The sequence below is a fragment of the Pagrus pagrus genome (genome assembly GCF_965226575.1).
Source record: "Pagrus pagrus genome assembly, chromosome: 11".
Taxonomy (NCBI): Eukaryota; Metazoa; Chordata; class Actinopteri; order Spariformes; family Sparidae; genus Pagrus; species Pagrus pagrus.
The window spans coordinates 10,629,840-10,645,670 of NC_140195.1; the positions used below are offsets into that span (position 1 = coordinate 10,629,840).

Here is a 15,831-nt window from a genome sequence, read left to right on the forward strand (position 1 = left end):
TATTTCCATTTTAATGTATTCAGCGAGAATTAGGAAAAAACATGTTGTGCTGTGTTTTAAATAAGAATGAGGCACATTACATGATATTCAATAATGTGCATGTTTATCACACCACTCTGTGGCATCCTCCATTATGGGATGGAAGCACCTCTCCTCCACTGTTCTTCAGCAGATGGTCAGTGCAGCGTGCACCCACAGGGCACGAGTTGTCCGTGTTGTGCAGCAGCTTGGCAGACGGCCGGGAGGAGTCTAGACGGAAGCTCCTCAGCTGGAGCTTCAGGGCCCACGGTGTCACAACTCCGGTGGCTTTTTCCACCACCGGGCCAGGTCAGCATGCTTGTTACGAGAGAGAAAAACACCAGCACCATCTGGAAGCCTTACAAATAACATAGTGAAGAGCATATTTTAATCTGTGGGAGATGTTTGCTTACGCAAACGAGACGAATCTGCTGTTCTAAGACAAACAGCAGCTGTGATAGTCTGGAGATGAGACTCAGAAGGGCCTCTGCAGCCATGTCATTAATTTTGGGATATTAGTAGGCAGACAGTGTACCAGTGCTGATGTCTGTTGGCAAACTTATGACTAGTCTATACTGGCATGAATACCAAGAGGATGAGCACAACAGGGGATCACATCAAGAAATCATGGAAATATTGAAGTCATCAGATTATATTTGGCTTAAATGGCTAAATAATAATAATAATAATAAATGGCTTTGTGCACTGTGGTTAAACAGTTAAAGTTTAAATAATACACAGTATCAAAGTGAGTTTTGCTCACCTTAAGCATCACTTGAATGGATGTACAGCATTTGTTGCTAGAAGAAGTAGAAGAAGTTTCTCCTAAGTCACCTCAAAACTGAGCGTAACTCTTCTGCGTACGAGTGTGACTTAATGACATCACAACTTATTTGTTAGCCAATTATGGTCCAGTATGCAACTTGTGCCAGTGTGATGTGGGAAACTAAAGCCTCCAGTGCACATACTGTACACTGAGAATGAACTTTTCAGCAAAGTAGGAGACATATTGTGACCAGCAGCTCAACTTTTTAGATGTGGAAGCAACAATAGATTTACTTGTTTGTGGAAAAACACAAACTAGATGTCTTAATACTTGTCTGGAGGAATAACCGACTTTTACAGATCATTCGTATGTGTTGCATAGAAAAAAATAGGTTTAAAAACACCAAAACAAGTTGCAATACCATGTATGATAACTTATAAATAATAAATGATAATATTGTAATAAATGCATGCATGTTTTTTCAAGGTGTGTACCACAATAAATCAGGTAAGTTAGCGTAAAAGCAGAGAACCGAGGAAGTGTGAAGTGTTTGTTTTCGACACAGTCTCCAAGGTGAAGACGACGAAGAAGAAAGTTCCACTGGGACGGAGCGATGTTGACACCAATTAGCTGTTAAGTAGGAATGAAAAAATATAATGCAATAAAACTGAACAAATAATGTCATAATCGAGTCTCTGAGCACCTCTCCTAATTTTGTGAGATCACATTCAATGTGGCGGAGGTGCAATCAGGAGAATAATAAAGATGAATGATTAATAAACTTTGATTAGTTCTGAATGTGCCCAATAAAGTATACTGGTCTTAATGTCAGGAAGGTAGGCGTTAACTGGAAAGTAATATAAAGTGTGTCTATCAAACAGCCCGTATTTGGATGAAAAGTTAATCAAATTTAATTTCCTTCCAGGACATCATGTTCTGCTTAATCTCATCTGTGAACTTTGGCTTCAAATCACAAGAGAAGCTGTTCACATTCACAACTCAACTGTTACAGGCATCTGCAGCTTTTTGGTTTCAAGTGAGGACTACTTCAACTCATAGTCAAGGTTCAGTGAATACTACACTCTGAGTCTTCAATAGACATTATTAGAAAGAAATAATAATCACAACAACCACTATTCAGTACACAGTATTTACTAATTATAATCACTATAGCCACAGTTTAGAAACTGGTCAGAAGGTGAAAATAAGTCTACGACTGTATTATTGATCATTCTTGGTGTTCATGGATATCAGAAAATAAACAACTAAAAAGACGTCTCTAGTAAAGAAATACAATCATAAGCCAAAATACTCATAATAGATGGCTACATCTTATTTGAAAGATGCTCATGTCATTTCATTAACAGAACAGCTAATATACAACATAACAGTCACTAAGCAAAAACACAGCTGAGGACGTGTGGTTACACTACAGGTCGACAATGAAGCTTCTTTATTCAGTTAACAGACTTCTGGAGGACTTCCCCGCTGGCCTCAGTGTTGACTGTGTCTTCACTGGCGGTGTAGATGTGTCTTTCAGACCAAAGGTATTGATCGGGGTCGAGGATTTGCTGTAAGACAAGGGAATCATGACTGCATGTTCAGAGTGAGTCAGGATATATAGGAAATAGGAAATACACTCACTTTATTAGTTCATTTAATGTAATCCAGTACGACAGCTAACAGAACAACACAGATTATTTTACGATGCATATAATGTAAGTTCTGAATCAGCCGTAATATTCTGCCAAAAAAAGTTTTGCCAGGATAATCTTTCTTAGTTATTTTTTTATATTCATCTGTGAAATACGGAAGCCTTGAGGGGGCAAGTAAAGAAAATGTTTCTAAGCCTGATCTAAATTGTTTTCTCTCCTGTGTTTATGACTTGAGGGAAAAAATGTGTGAAGCCGATCACAAAAAAACATCACAAGAGGAAGAAAATTCACTCCGTTTCACACATAAAAAGTTTTATCCTACTGAAATTCTACCAGTCATAAACACAGGAGAGAAAACAATTAATTATAAAACGGATCAGGCCTTAGAGCCTCCATAGGTGGAAACAGGTGGATAAAAGGTTTCGGCAGTTGAAACATTTTTCCCCACCTGTTTCACATAAGAAACAAAAAAAACTTTAGAGAGATTATCCTGACTATTTTCTTTCACCTGTTCTTACGTCATAAAAACAGGAGAGAAAACAATTTTGATCAGACTTAGAAATTATGACTTGTGTCTCAGGACTTCCGTACATTTCCGACAATTTCACCAGAAACTGACCATTACGAGTGCCGTCAAGGTAGATTTATGGTAGAAATGTTGCATTGAATTGCGTTAGATTACACAGGTGTACTACATGAAGTGGCCGCCTAGTGTGCGAGTGAAATCTCAACTGAGGTGAACATCCTATTGATTCTTACATCAGCTGTGGATGTCTCTGTGCTTTTCCTTTGCGGTCGATTTGAGGGTTAGGGTTACTTTAGAGCGAGCCTTTTTCAAAGAAATCCTTGAGGTTCCACTCTGCCGTCTAATTTCGGCACATTATTACATCATTTATTTAGAAAGGTGTTCTCACAGATTACTGGTTTGTTAATTAACTGATTTGAAACATACAGTTGTCCCACACTGTTAACACATAAGACAGACAGGCACAATAAAGGCACAAACAAAGCAGAGGGAATATTATCACAATGCAGGCGTCACTTCATGCATTGGAAGCAAAGCCTAGCACCTGAACTCCTCACTTCACTGCATATTTGATCAAACCTGTAATGTTGTTACCTTAAGAGATTGTATTACCCACAACATAACAAATATGAGGACACAGACCAAACAAATATTGCAAAGGAAGCTTTATTGCCAGTGACAGAGGGGAAATATCCAGAAAGGATTCTTTTTCCACAATATATTGTATTCTGATCTTGATTTAAACAGTCCAACACCGGTTTTAAAAGTACACATATTCAGCAAGTTACCACCTTGGCCCTTACTAGTGACAGTCCTGCAGGTCTGAAGATATTAGTTTCACCTCAACACGATGGCCAAAAAACAGCTGGAACTTCTTAAATATTCTCTCACAATCACTGAATCAAGGCCTATCCATGCACTTGTTGTATCTCTGCATGTTCCTCCCTTGGAAATCAATGCCATGGCATATTTCCTATTAAACAGAACAACACATTCATAAAGCCTCAGGCATGGCTTTTACAAGGATACGCTCACAGATACAATGGCACTTTATACAACTCGGAAAAAGAATTACACACAGAGCTTGCTAAACAGATTTTATACTACAGTAACAAACAGATTGTTGGAAAACGGTACAGATTTCTTTTTACAGTTGATTTGGTTGCTTTTTAGCTGTTTCACCATTTAGGGTATTTAATATATATGAAATGGCCTCCACAAAAGCCGCCGGACAACAACCAAGTGATTGTGACATTTGTGTAAAAACGTTTGAAAACAATTCGACGTGTGGATGACTATAGCTTTAGGAATCAATTCGATGGAAGATCTGATTTCAAAATAAACACATTATCGAGTAAAAAGTGTATTGCACTTTCCATCAACTCACAGGCGGAGTGTGTTAAGGGTAGACGTGTTGAATCTTTGAATGGCAGTAATACGGGCGCGCCAGTCCGCACTAAAACCTCAGAGCACTTGTATTGTTGTCATGGCAACACCACCGCGATAGCCGATATCCAGCATGAGGGCAACTGGGGAGACTTTTATATCTGGCATTTCGTGGCAGATCATACATTATGCACCTTATCAGCAGTAGTGCCTGCTTCAGCACAACCGAACGCAAAAGGAAAACAGCGCTGTGAGTGCAGCATCCGTTCGCTGGTGTGTGATTTGCAGCAGGCTATTTGAAAGCATAAGTACCGCCTTGGAACGCTGTTCTCTGATGAAATTACACACTCGGTGTGACACACTGCAGGATTAACAGTCCCCTCACTGATATTTACATTGTGGGTTACTGGAGTGCAAAGACTGATTCAAAGTAAAGATTTCTTTTCTTTGGTTCAAAATGATACAAATATATTTAAGTCGTGTATGTGCACAACATCCTACATAATAAAATCTTTAATATATCTTTGACTAATCTTAATATTTATTATGTGTCGATCTATAAGTATCCTAAACTCTGTATAATCTCTTTTATAGTGATGTTATCAATGAAAAAATAATAACTTTACAAAAGGCCACACACTGTTTGTTTCTATTGTACGTGTTTGCAGGAGTGTGCGCTGTCACACTCACTGTGTTAATGCATGTTTGGTAATGAATACGTGTATCCTGTAGAACTTATATAATATGCATTTCTTATGACACATTCACAATGCATGAATCACAGGGAACACAGCTCGGGTAAAACAGCGATGTTACGTGAACATCCCACTTGATCAGACATTAATAACTGACTTGCACCTGCCTTTGTATCAATCATGCAAAACAAAAATAAATATCTATTAGTATTAGTAAGAAAATAATCACCACTACAGCCACACACACACTCACGTACTGTATACATATTGAGATATACACAAAACTTCAAACTGCACGATAGTCCACAGTTTGAACAATATCTAAAGGTACACACCAAAGTAGAAAACAGAAGAGGGGTTCAGGGGGGAAATGAAAAGAATCATTGCTGGGTCAAACAGGTAGCACAGAGCAGCACTGAACTTGGTGTAGGCACAATCTGCTTTTTACATCATCAACAACAGCCCCAAAGAAAAAACCACAGCTACTGAAACATAGGTGACCTCTACAAGCACACAAATCAACAGGTCAACGAGTAGACAGTACATTTTGACACTGCATAGAGTTAAAAACACAGTCCAGGCCAGCGCTCGGCTGCACCGAGCTCACGTCACCAAGATCTGACTCCAGCTATCAGCATTCACACACACACACGTCTGCGCTTGTGTCCAGCTAAGGTACGTCATTGTTATCTAGACTCTGAGATTTCATCCCTCTCTCCTGAGTGACTCAGTTGGCCTGGACTGGTTTTGGACCCACTGCAACGCCATTACAGTCGAGGATGTACTGCAGACAACCTTGAGGCGGGCGCCCGGCACCGTTTTTAGTGGTTTCGCCAACGATCTCTCCCTTCTGGCCAGTTCCCTAAAAAGACAAATAAATCACTTACTCATACAGCAACAACTGTGTTTTCTTGCAGTGAGATCTAAAAAATAGCATAGTGTCGATTACTAATAATAAATAGGACATTATAATTATATCAAAGGGGCTCTGTAGAACTTCTGTTATTGTGCTGGAAGCCGGTTGTTGGTTTATGCTTGCAGACTCCACTTTCTAAACTAATATTAGCTACTGTTGTGCTCTGTTAGCAGAGCGGAGAGAGGCGCTGAGATGAGGCACTCCAGAATGTGCCCTAAGTCACATCCTTTGTACTGCTGCGGAAAAATCCAACCTGAGTCCTACACAGAGTCCTACACAGTCCAGCAGGATTAAAGAAACCATCCACAGGCTCGTATAGGCAACCGAGAGGGACAGCGAAGGTCTCATTGTCACGTCACGTTACGATCCTCCCACATATGGCCAATAAAAAGTGATTAATAAATGTAAATAGCTACTAACTGTTACACAGAGCCCCTTTAATGGCATTACTAAATTGACTCAAGCCTCCTGTTTCCAATCTCTGTGCCTGTTTGTTACCATACCTGGGATGGCTGAATGGTAGTGGGTCTCTGGGGAGCATTGGCTTCGTTTTCTGCTGCCTGGTTCATTTGTACCAGCACCATGTCAGCAATGAGCTGCCTGTCCTCGGCCTGGTGTTCCCCTACCAGGGGCATGGAAGAGCCCACCACCTGCACCACAAGGAGGATAGCAGAGATAGAGGATGGAAACCTTGTAGTTATAAAATACAAGGAAATATTTGATCTGAAAGCGACATTTCTAAAGCTAAGCATGTTCCAGAAACGTCATTTTTTTAGTGTTCAAGCCTGATTATATTAAGACTCCTACCTCTGTAATGTAATCTTTGCCATCTTTCCCATGGATAGCTTTGACTGCACAAATTTCCAGACCCCCGAAAATCTCTGAGCAGGTGTCAACCCAAAGCTTGTACCTGAAGAAGACAATCAACACGTCTCAGCGCAAACGGCAGCAAAATTAAACTCCACAGTCCCGTTGTCACTTCTACAAAACATGTTACAATACATGACGCAGGTGGGTTCACAAAGCTGTAGGTGCTGGCTAGTAATCCACATGACAGAATTAATGACACTTATTTAACACTCACCTGTCAGTCATGGCCACTTGTTCGAGCATAGCTGAGCCAGTATTGGTCTTCCAGTTCCCAGATATAGATGTTCTCCTGGAGTGTGTAAAGCACAAAAAAATATATTTCAGTTTTGTTTCTCATTTACTTATAAAGATAAAGTAACAAAAGCGTATTTATACATACATGTACGCTTTGTAGTCAATGCCAATCTTCTGGATCCTGATGTCGTACTTGGAGTCGATGAGAGGTTCGGTGGTGGTGTACGTCTGGGTGAGAGCCACGACACTGGCTATGTCCTGGAACTTACTGTGATTGTCCACCTTAACCTGTACGCAAAAAAAAAAAACCCAGACATGTGAGCCAGATCTAGGAAATTCCCAGGATTAAAAAAGCCTTCGAGGCAACAACATAGATGCAGACAAATACCTGATGATTTCGACAATATTCCAATTGCGTAAATGATGAGCATATACTGTATATTTAACACGTCTAACGTGAAACATAAGCCAGAAATACAGCAAAGCAAAATTATTTAATCTTTAAAGTTACTACAAGAGGTGAAACCTCTATACCTTTCCAATACCGGAGTGGGCATGTCCAATCTTCACAACAACAGGGAATGATGGCATGCTGACCTAAAGTAAAAAAGCAGAGTGTTATTGAGAGGGAATTGAGTGCAGTCAAACTTTTGGTCAGGGGAGAGGACAGAATATGTCTTTTTCACAGCCTTTTAAGGGGATTTTATTATTTTATATGGGTGTATGTTGTGCGCAGGTACACTTTAATGTCCTCTCATCTCTTAATATTATTTGTTTGATTGTTTTCAACTGGTGAGTTATTATCTGGGTCACGTGATTACAAGTGTTTCATTCAGGCTATTTTATGACTGGTCTGTTAATGATTTAACCAAAGGCTTTTTAATATTTCCTTTCTTGTCTGATACATTTTCCTATATTTGGATTGCCTGCATTGCCTCTGTTTTTTTTTTAAGCATTCATTGCCTTTCATCATCATACTTTCATTTAACATCTGCCAATGTTTTTGATCATCTCAGAAGTTATCTTTGGATGCAGCTGAAAGTGGGACATGAAAGGTTCTCACCATCTCCTTGTAGTTTGGGTAAAAGGTCTGCTCGATAAGAGGGAACTTCTCAGCACCCAGCTTCCTGTGGGTGTTGATAAGCTGGGCAAACTGGAAACAAAAGAAGGTAAGAAAAAATAAATAGATCAAATTCAATGCAGACAGAGAATAGCTTGTTATTATTGTCCCTCTCCCTGGCTGCTGAGTGCCTACCGCCCATGGCTTGTCACACAGGTTGTAGATGGAAGAAAGGGAGTTGATGCTTGGGACGCCTCCATACTGCAGCCCAATGACCAGGTTGCGAAAATCTTCATTCTGGGTCATACTGAAGGCGTGCTGACGAATCAGGACAAAGTCTGGCTTGAATGACCTAGAAGATAAAATTATGGCCGAGATGTCAAACTGTGGTTTGTGTTGACAGCGATGTGGATGAATCAGGCAGTCGGCGCTGGAGGAAGACACCCAGAGTCCCTATTGATTAACACAGCTTGGAAGATAAATCTTCCTTTCTTTTCTAGCTTTTTGTGTGCGCCTATGTGTGTGTAGGTGTGTGTCTCACCTCATAACCTTGGTACCATTTCTGAGGACTTGCATGTTAACGTTGCAGGTCCCGTTGGCGTGAGCCACAACGTTGATCTCGCTGAATTCAGCCTGAGGGGTAGATGATTAGAGAAGCATTTGAGGACAGAGTACTAAAACTTTTCTATGCTGTTTTGCATAATCACTTAAAATGGGGATCACTGGCTCGGTGAAACGTACCTGCTCCACTTTGATGTCGTAATCCCCAAGTACTTTCTTTCCCCGGAACAATTTTGCCCTGGTTCAAACAGAAACATTGAGAATGTATTAACTTTTAATGTGATAAAAGGGAGATTTCCAGTTAATTAACATCAATGAACAGCAATGTTGAATACATACAATTTGGTTGAGTGTATGAACAGCGCAGAGTAGACAAATGCAGCCTCTTAGGCCTTTCCAAATGCTGACACACTGTCTTTCTAACCCTTTAAGCTGGCAAAGAGGATAGTGATAAAACATCACAACGCAGGATAAGTTCACCAAAAAATGTCTGGAGCTTCACAGTAAAACAGTGTCTCAGCATTCTCCCAAACAACTGAAGTAGATGGCTGCTGCTTTTAAAACATATTAAAAAAACTACAGAAAAAAGCATAAAATGGCTCCATACGGTGTACTCCAAGTCTCCCTAAGCACAGAGACCCCAAAATGATGAGAAAAGACGTTTTTAACAATGTTTTTTAAGTCCCCGTCTACTTCAGCTGAGAATGCTGCTACGTTGTTTTGCTGTGAGGCTCCAGAAAAGTTTTGTGGTCTACCCGACTTCCCATCATCGTGACACTCAGTAGATAAGGTCTGACTCATAATTTATGGGTGAACTTATCCTTTAAGGGCAAGTCTTCGACAGCTTACTCGACACACAAAGTAAGCATTCCCTACTGCCTCCACTTCACAGTACCACACACTGGGGTCTGATGCAATGAGGTAACATTCAACCACTCTGAATAAACAATTTCAGAAAATGGCTGCAGCTTTCATGAGTTGAGTGACTGAGTGATTCAGCAGTTTTATTTCTACTGAATAAAAAATGACACCTGTGGGTCCATAAGCTTTTCTTCCCTCGGATCACTGTTGCAGGGGAAATCTTTCTCGTGGGATTTAAGATTAAGATGGATTAGTGTCGATATACTGACACCACTGAAGACTGAAGAATCCACACAGTGACTGTCGTTGTCAGCAATTTGTTCGATTTCTTCCCTAAACTGGTGTGCAGGGGCTAAACCTGACAACATGAGCTTTGACAGCTACTGGTGTGATCTCCAGAAAATCGATACTAATGGGGGCCTGGTTTCTATTTCCACAACTTTCGAGTTCAGACTTTAAAAAACAGACATCTACTGCAGTGCACTGGTGTGGTGCAAAACACTATAAAATCACCTTTATCCACGAGGGATTGGTAGGATGTCTGGCTGCGTTGATATATTTTGACGACATGTTTTGGAGTTCCTCTTCCTCTTAGTTTTCTATCACCCTGCTGTCATGTACCCTGCCCTCGCTGCATATTTATTGAGGAGGTAAGGCTGAATAATTCATCCCCCAATCTAATTAGAGCACGGTGACGGGGATGTATTTGGCTGTGGCGGAAAACAAGTATTAAAATATGAATCACCGCTCCTATATCTGGGAAAATGAAAAGCTACTCTGCGCTGTGATGAATGCTCTTTGCCAATACATGCTGAAGACTGAGACAGTGTTTCCAAAACATGGCAGCGAGGTACGAAAATGACAAGCCATTTTGCTGCTCAAATTTTAATCTCTCACTCTCCACAGCCCCGGCTGAGCATACTGAGCACAGAGGCCTAAGAGGACACCATCCTATATGTTTAACATGATCTTTCAGCACAGTAACATCGCAGACGGCAGCTCCTCTAGCTAAAATCTAGGCCCTTTCTGTGCTGTCCTTCAGTTAGCTTTCATCCAGAAACAAAGGGCATTATTGTTATAGCGTGGGCCTGAATTAGCAATACTTCTGTTGTTGCCCTTGACTAAAGTACTGGCCTAAAACTGGAGTTAGTCACTGGGCGCTGTGCCTTCAGCTGCTCACTGAGAGAGAAAAAGGAGCCCAATAATAGATGTTTACTCGGATCATTCATGTGTAAGAATCAATAAGGCTGTTCTTGACTTGAATTGAAGATGAGAAACTACTGAAGACAAAAAAAAAAATGTTTCTCTTTCTATAATTTCAGAAGTACATCTATACATCACTGACTTAATTAAAAGTTGCAGGCTGCAATGTTTAAGTATCGCCAAATTACATTTCGCTGTGAGACAATTTCCATTCGGATGATTCACCCCAGAGCATTTAAGCGGGAGTCCTTGCTGAATTTTAATGTCTCATCACTTCGCTTGCTTAACATTCACCCTCACATGTGGGTAATGTTTGAATGAGGTTAAATATTCCTGTCCCGCTTCCAGTTAAAACAGTCCCCTATGTATCTTATCAATTTGAAACATTAAGCGACTAAATAAAAAGGACCCCACGCCTCTCTACTTTAAATCTACTTCACAGAGAGAGTAAGGAAGCAGTATGTGTCGGCCATTAGTCTGATAAATAAGGCATCTGGTCCTCCTGTCCAGCCCAGTCTTGGCGTGATACCGGGCCTGTCATAGGAGCAATTTATGGCACAGTGTTCCTGGCACAAAGGAATCTCTCTGGACAACTTGCAGCTTCATCTAACAAGTGAAGACACTGGCTGCATGACAGAAGGCTTCTGTTGCTAAATGTGCTTTGACCCTGGCAATCACAGATTTTATCAGCAGCACACGATTCATCCTACACAGCTGATCATTCTGCTTAACACAACCTGTTGCACAACAGAGTGTTTATTCAGATAAGTGTCCCGGCTAATGTCTGTTTTCTTTATATGGCTGATCCTATAATTGAAGGACATTTTACATTTGGATGCCTCCTTGAACGTTTACATTTATACCCTGTTTGCAGAGCTCTCAATAACTCAGGATGTTACACACAAAGTCTGTGCTGGTGTTGTCAGAAACATAACAATTTGAAATGGTTTCACTTTCACAGTATCGATACACCAGTACTAGCTCCATTTTTTCACTTCCCTCTCTGACAGCATTTTCACACATGCACCACTGTAAAGTCCACATGGCCCCAGCTCCTCCGATTAACTCACATGCTGTTGTTCTTACAGTACACAAGCCTTATCTCATAAAAATCAGAAATCTAAAGCCATCTGTCTTGTGTCAAGGTTTCCTGTGGCATCAAAATTATCATTACTTTTCAAAGTATTGTATTGAAGTTAGAAATGTCAGTATTGTGACACCATAACCATGATACGATACACTTAAAGCACCTCAGACACTAAAATAATCCTTGTTTTTTGTTGGATAGATGTCTTTTTGTAAACACTTTGAATGAGAAGAAACAAATGTGTATGAAGGATAACACACAATTTCATCTATTTACATACAATCTCTAACAACACGGGTGGTGTCATACTTTGAAAATACAATATTTTTACACAGTGACCTTGTCATGTGTCATATATATATAGTACAGTGTATAACATCTGGGATTTGAGTCATTTTGATCTGATGAATAGATGTTGACGGCGGCACCTTCTGCCAGATGCAATTAGTCTGGAGGACTCTTCCCTGATTTTATTCAGTGTGTCTCGGGGCCACCAGGACTCATCGCATATTAACAGCGGGTGGAAAAAATGAAAAACAGCCCGTCACACAATGAGATGCAGCGCGTAAACATGCCCTCAGACTCAAGGAGAGCCAACATTACAGAGAATATTAGGCAAAACCTGCATAAAATAAAGAGACGTTTCATCTTCTTGCCGACAGTTATAGAGTTTTAGCCCTGCTACTGTGAGAGCTGAATATAAAACAAGCAGTAAATCGAACACATCAGGACTTTTCTGAAACGGCTGATGGCTGCACCTTCTGCCAGACAGTCCCCTTCAAAACTTCTCAGTGTGATATTTAATTCCTTATATTACAGTTAATTGTCCAAACAGTAGCACTACACAAACAACTTCAAGCTACAGAACACTGAATGTTGAATGAAGCAGACCTACACTACTGTGAGCAGACCAAGACTGAGTTGTACCGCTGTAGTGACTTACAACTACTGGGTGAAAGGTCCGCCAAACCTAGCGAGCGAAACATGTACAACTCCATGTAAAATTCCCCACTCAAGTGTTATCGAGCAGCCATGAAAAATAGATGCAGCACTCAGACAGAGGAAGCCTTTTGAATGAAGTATTTTATCCGATCTCCCCGGTGGATGTGTACTAGGTAGACAAGAGCAGTGCTAGTCTGCAGAGCTCATGACGGGAGTTAAAAAACATGATATTGACTACCTGGCATAAGAAAACATAAATAATGTCAAAGCAGGAAATGACTTTTTTTAATCAAATATAGAGAACGACTTCATACCAGATCTGGCTGAGTGTGAAACATTACCTCACTCTCAGCCCAACCTACTCAATATACTCAATTAGGATGACCTTTGATGAACGGGGTGGTTTTAGTTTAATATCTTATATTGTGTTCCTCTGCCAGCGTTGTTGGCACGTCGGACTGTAGTCCTTATTCCACAACAAGCAGTTTTTCCTTTCCACTAATAACAAACGTGGAACAAGTGACTGCATATGGCTGGCAGCCGTCCCGCAGACAATGGTCTTGATCTTATTAACATTGATCAAGGTTTCTATTAGATAAATGGCCGGCTTTGCGCACGTAAACAGGATGAGAGTTCACCTAAATTAGGAAAACTTATATCCTAATATTTGTGTGATTTGGTGTGTTTTGTATCTTGATCGGTGTAAAATGAAATCCTGGAGGCCACTGTGGCCATCTTGTTATGGTCTCTACATGATACAGACAACATATTAACCTTGATGTGACGCACATGTATACAACATGACATCCTGCGATGACAGATCCCAAATATGAAGTCTTTCTGCCATCTGCACGTTGCACAAATATGTCTGAGGATAGTCTGTTTCCTTAAAAGTACAGTGGGTGATTTTAGGGTGATATAATCCTGATGTGACTCGATTTACCACTTTCTATCCCTACATGGCAGCTGATAATGTCCATAAATACTATACAATAGGAGGAAATAGAAATCATACAGATGGATTGTGCAAATTTGCGGGGCATCAGTTGCACAACCCAGCTGAACAGCTCGAGGAAACACACACTGCTGTGGAAAATATGTCAGCTGTGTAAACAAGTGTTGATCATGTGGTGATGAGAATGATCATATTCTTGACTTTTTGACAGGATATCAGCCTCTCAGTAAAATAAGCTTCCTCTAAATCCATGTGCACGCCCGTTTAGAGCGCTTTAATTCCTCACCACAGCAGACAAAGACGCAAGTTACTCGAGATCCCTGAGGACACCGGCTGCCTTAAAGTAAACCCGCTCTTCATGCTAATGACATGATGGTCCTTTTTCCCAGCAGGCATGCAGAGGATGTTTTCTACTTTGTGTATTTACATGTCTATCTACGGCAGGTCGCTTGTATGATCAACTAATGGACCCCTATGCACCATGTGCTGCAGCAAGCTAGTTACATTAATTATTCCCCATGTTAGCGCAGGGCATGTCACGTGATCTGCCGTCTGTGAGCAGAGGGAAACCCCATTGATGGAGGGAAAGCACTGCAGTATTCACACTGATTCATATGTACCAATCCTGCACAACCTGTGGAGCATCCATCTTTAAGAAATGGTAAAATACACCACCAATTATTTCAGTTATTTCACTGTGTTTTTTTTTACAGCTAGCCTACCTTCTGTTGCTCCAGAGTGTATAACAAAATACAATTGTACATAAAGACATTTGTCACAACACAGACAACATAGAGGACATTAGTAGCCTCCATCTTGGTGTAATGTCATTACTGCTGGGTGGCATTGGATGGTCTGTCTTTGTGTATGATCGAAACACTGGCACACTGTAGCATCAAACCACAGCAGCACTGCCTCTTCTAGTCTGCAGGGTGCTTCATGTTGTTTCAGTGTTTTTTAACCCTTAACTACCTACTACATTCAAATGAGTCCTGAGGAGTACATCAGCATCAAGGATGAGCAAACACACAACAGTCCATAAATGATTTGACATAACTACTACTGAGCAGAGCAACATATTATCTTACCACTCCTGCTGTGGCTCATCGATGACCAGAAGGATCTTGAACTTCTTAGGTGTCGTGACTTGGGTCTGCTCCACTAGCCCTGCCGAGGCAGCTGTCTGCTTCACAACGTTGGTGATGGAGCTGAAGAAGCCTGCTCCGGTGGACTGAGCCGGCTGAGGTTTCTTCTCTGGAGCAGGCGAGGTGGCTGGAGGTGTAGGCCCAGTTGTAGGAGACTTGGCAGGGGTGGGAGAGGCAGGTGGAGGAGGCTGAGGCTGGTCAGGCCTCTGGAGGTCTGTCATGTAGCCGTTGGGCAGGTTGGAGATGAACGTGCTGTCCGAGAGACGCCGACGCAGATAATTCATGGCTGCGGCTGAGAGAGTGGAAGAGTCAATAAGCACTGGGTGTGGAGAACGATTCTGCCGCGGAGTCCCTATTCTCAGTGTACAGCTGGTAATGGCTGAGCTCTCAATGCAAACTCCCAGTGACTGTATTCCCTCCCAGTTCAGTGGAGCATCCTCAGAGCTCCCCCTCACTGGCAGTGACGCTGCACTCTCCCTCAGCCAATCCCCTCACACTATGCTTTCCTCAACCATCGCTAACGATGCTCAGACCCTGCCTCTCCTTCCTCCTCTCCTCACTCCACTCTCACTCACTGGCGTGCCTGCTTTCCCTACCCCTCCCCCATTTTCTCCTGCCTCTCAGGCGTCATGCTTTCTTGAACCACGGCATTTATAATAGAGGGGTTTCCAGTCTAAGTGCAAAGAGGGTATACCGAGCCCCTACATCACAATCGCCTTGCCGCTGCTCCCGCTGTTCCTCGTGTTACACCCCCGCACTGTGCACATGCACAGCATCTCTGTGTGTGTACAATGCAGCCATGAAATCTAAAATGGCTGTTAGGACGGGTGGGCAGTGTTGAATGAGAGGACAAGCGTCAGCAGCAGTCCCTTTAGACACAGATGCATGCAGTAAATCCTCTTCCTTAATTGATTTATTAATCCCTACATAGATACTTATTTTACTTAATGC

The 15,831-nt window shown here is 41.5% G+C and overlaps 1 protein-coding gene across 2 annotated transcripts; it reads right to left on the reverse strand.

Moving 5' to 3' along the window:
- Positions 1–1,920: 1,920 nt before the first annotated feature.
- Positions 1,921–15,573, reverse strand: syn2a (synapsin IIa). Of its 2 annotated transcripts, XM_084367352.1 has the most exons (12): positions 14,824–15,573; positions 8,868–8,925; positions 8,668–8,759; positions 8,322–8,478; positions 8,130–8,219; positions 7,601–7,663; positions 7,212–7,354; positions 7,047–7,121; positions 6,770–6,872; positions 6,466–6,612; positions 5,842–5,908; positions 1,921–2,355 (listed from the first exon to the last, which is right to left on the reverse strand). In XM_084367352.1, exons 1-12 carry the CDS (start codon positions 15,162–15,164, stop codon positions 2,321–2,323), a joined length of 1,371 nt encoding a protein of 456 aa, XP_084223478.1. In that variant the 5' UTR covers positions 15,165–15,573; the 3' UTR covers positions 1,921–2,320. The 2 variants fall into 2 exon arrangements, with proteins under 2 accessions (XP_084223478.1, XP_084223477.1); XM_084367351.1 differs by lacking the exon at positions 1,921–2,355 and having other exon boundaries at positions 3,616–5,908; positions 14,824–15,562.
- Positions 15,574–15,831: the final 258 nt, after the last annotated feature.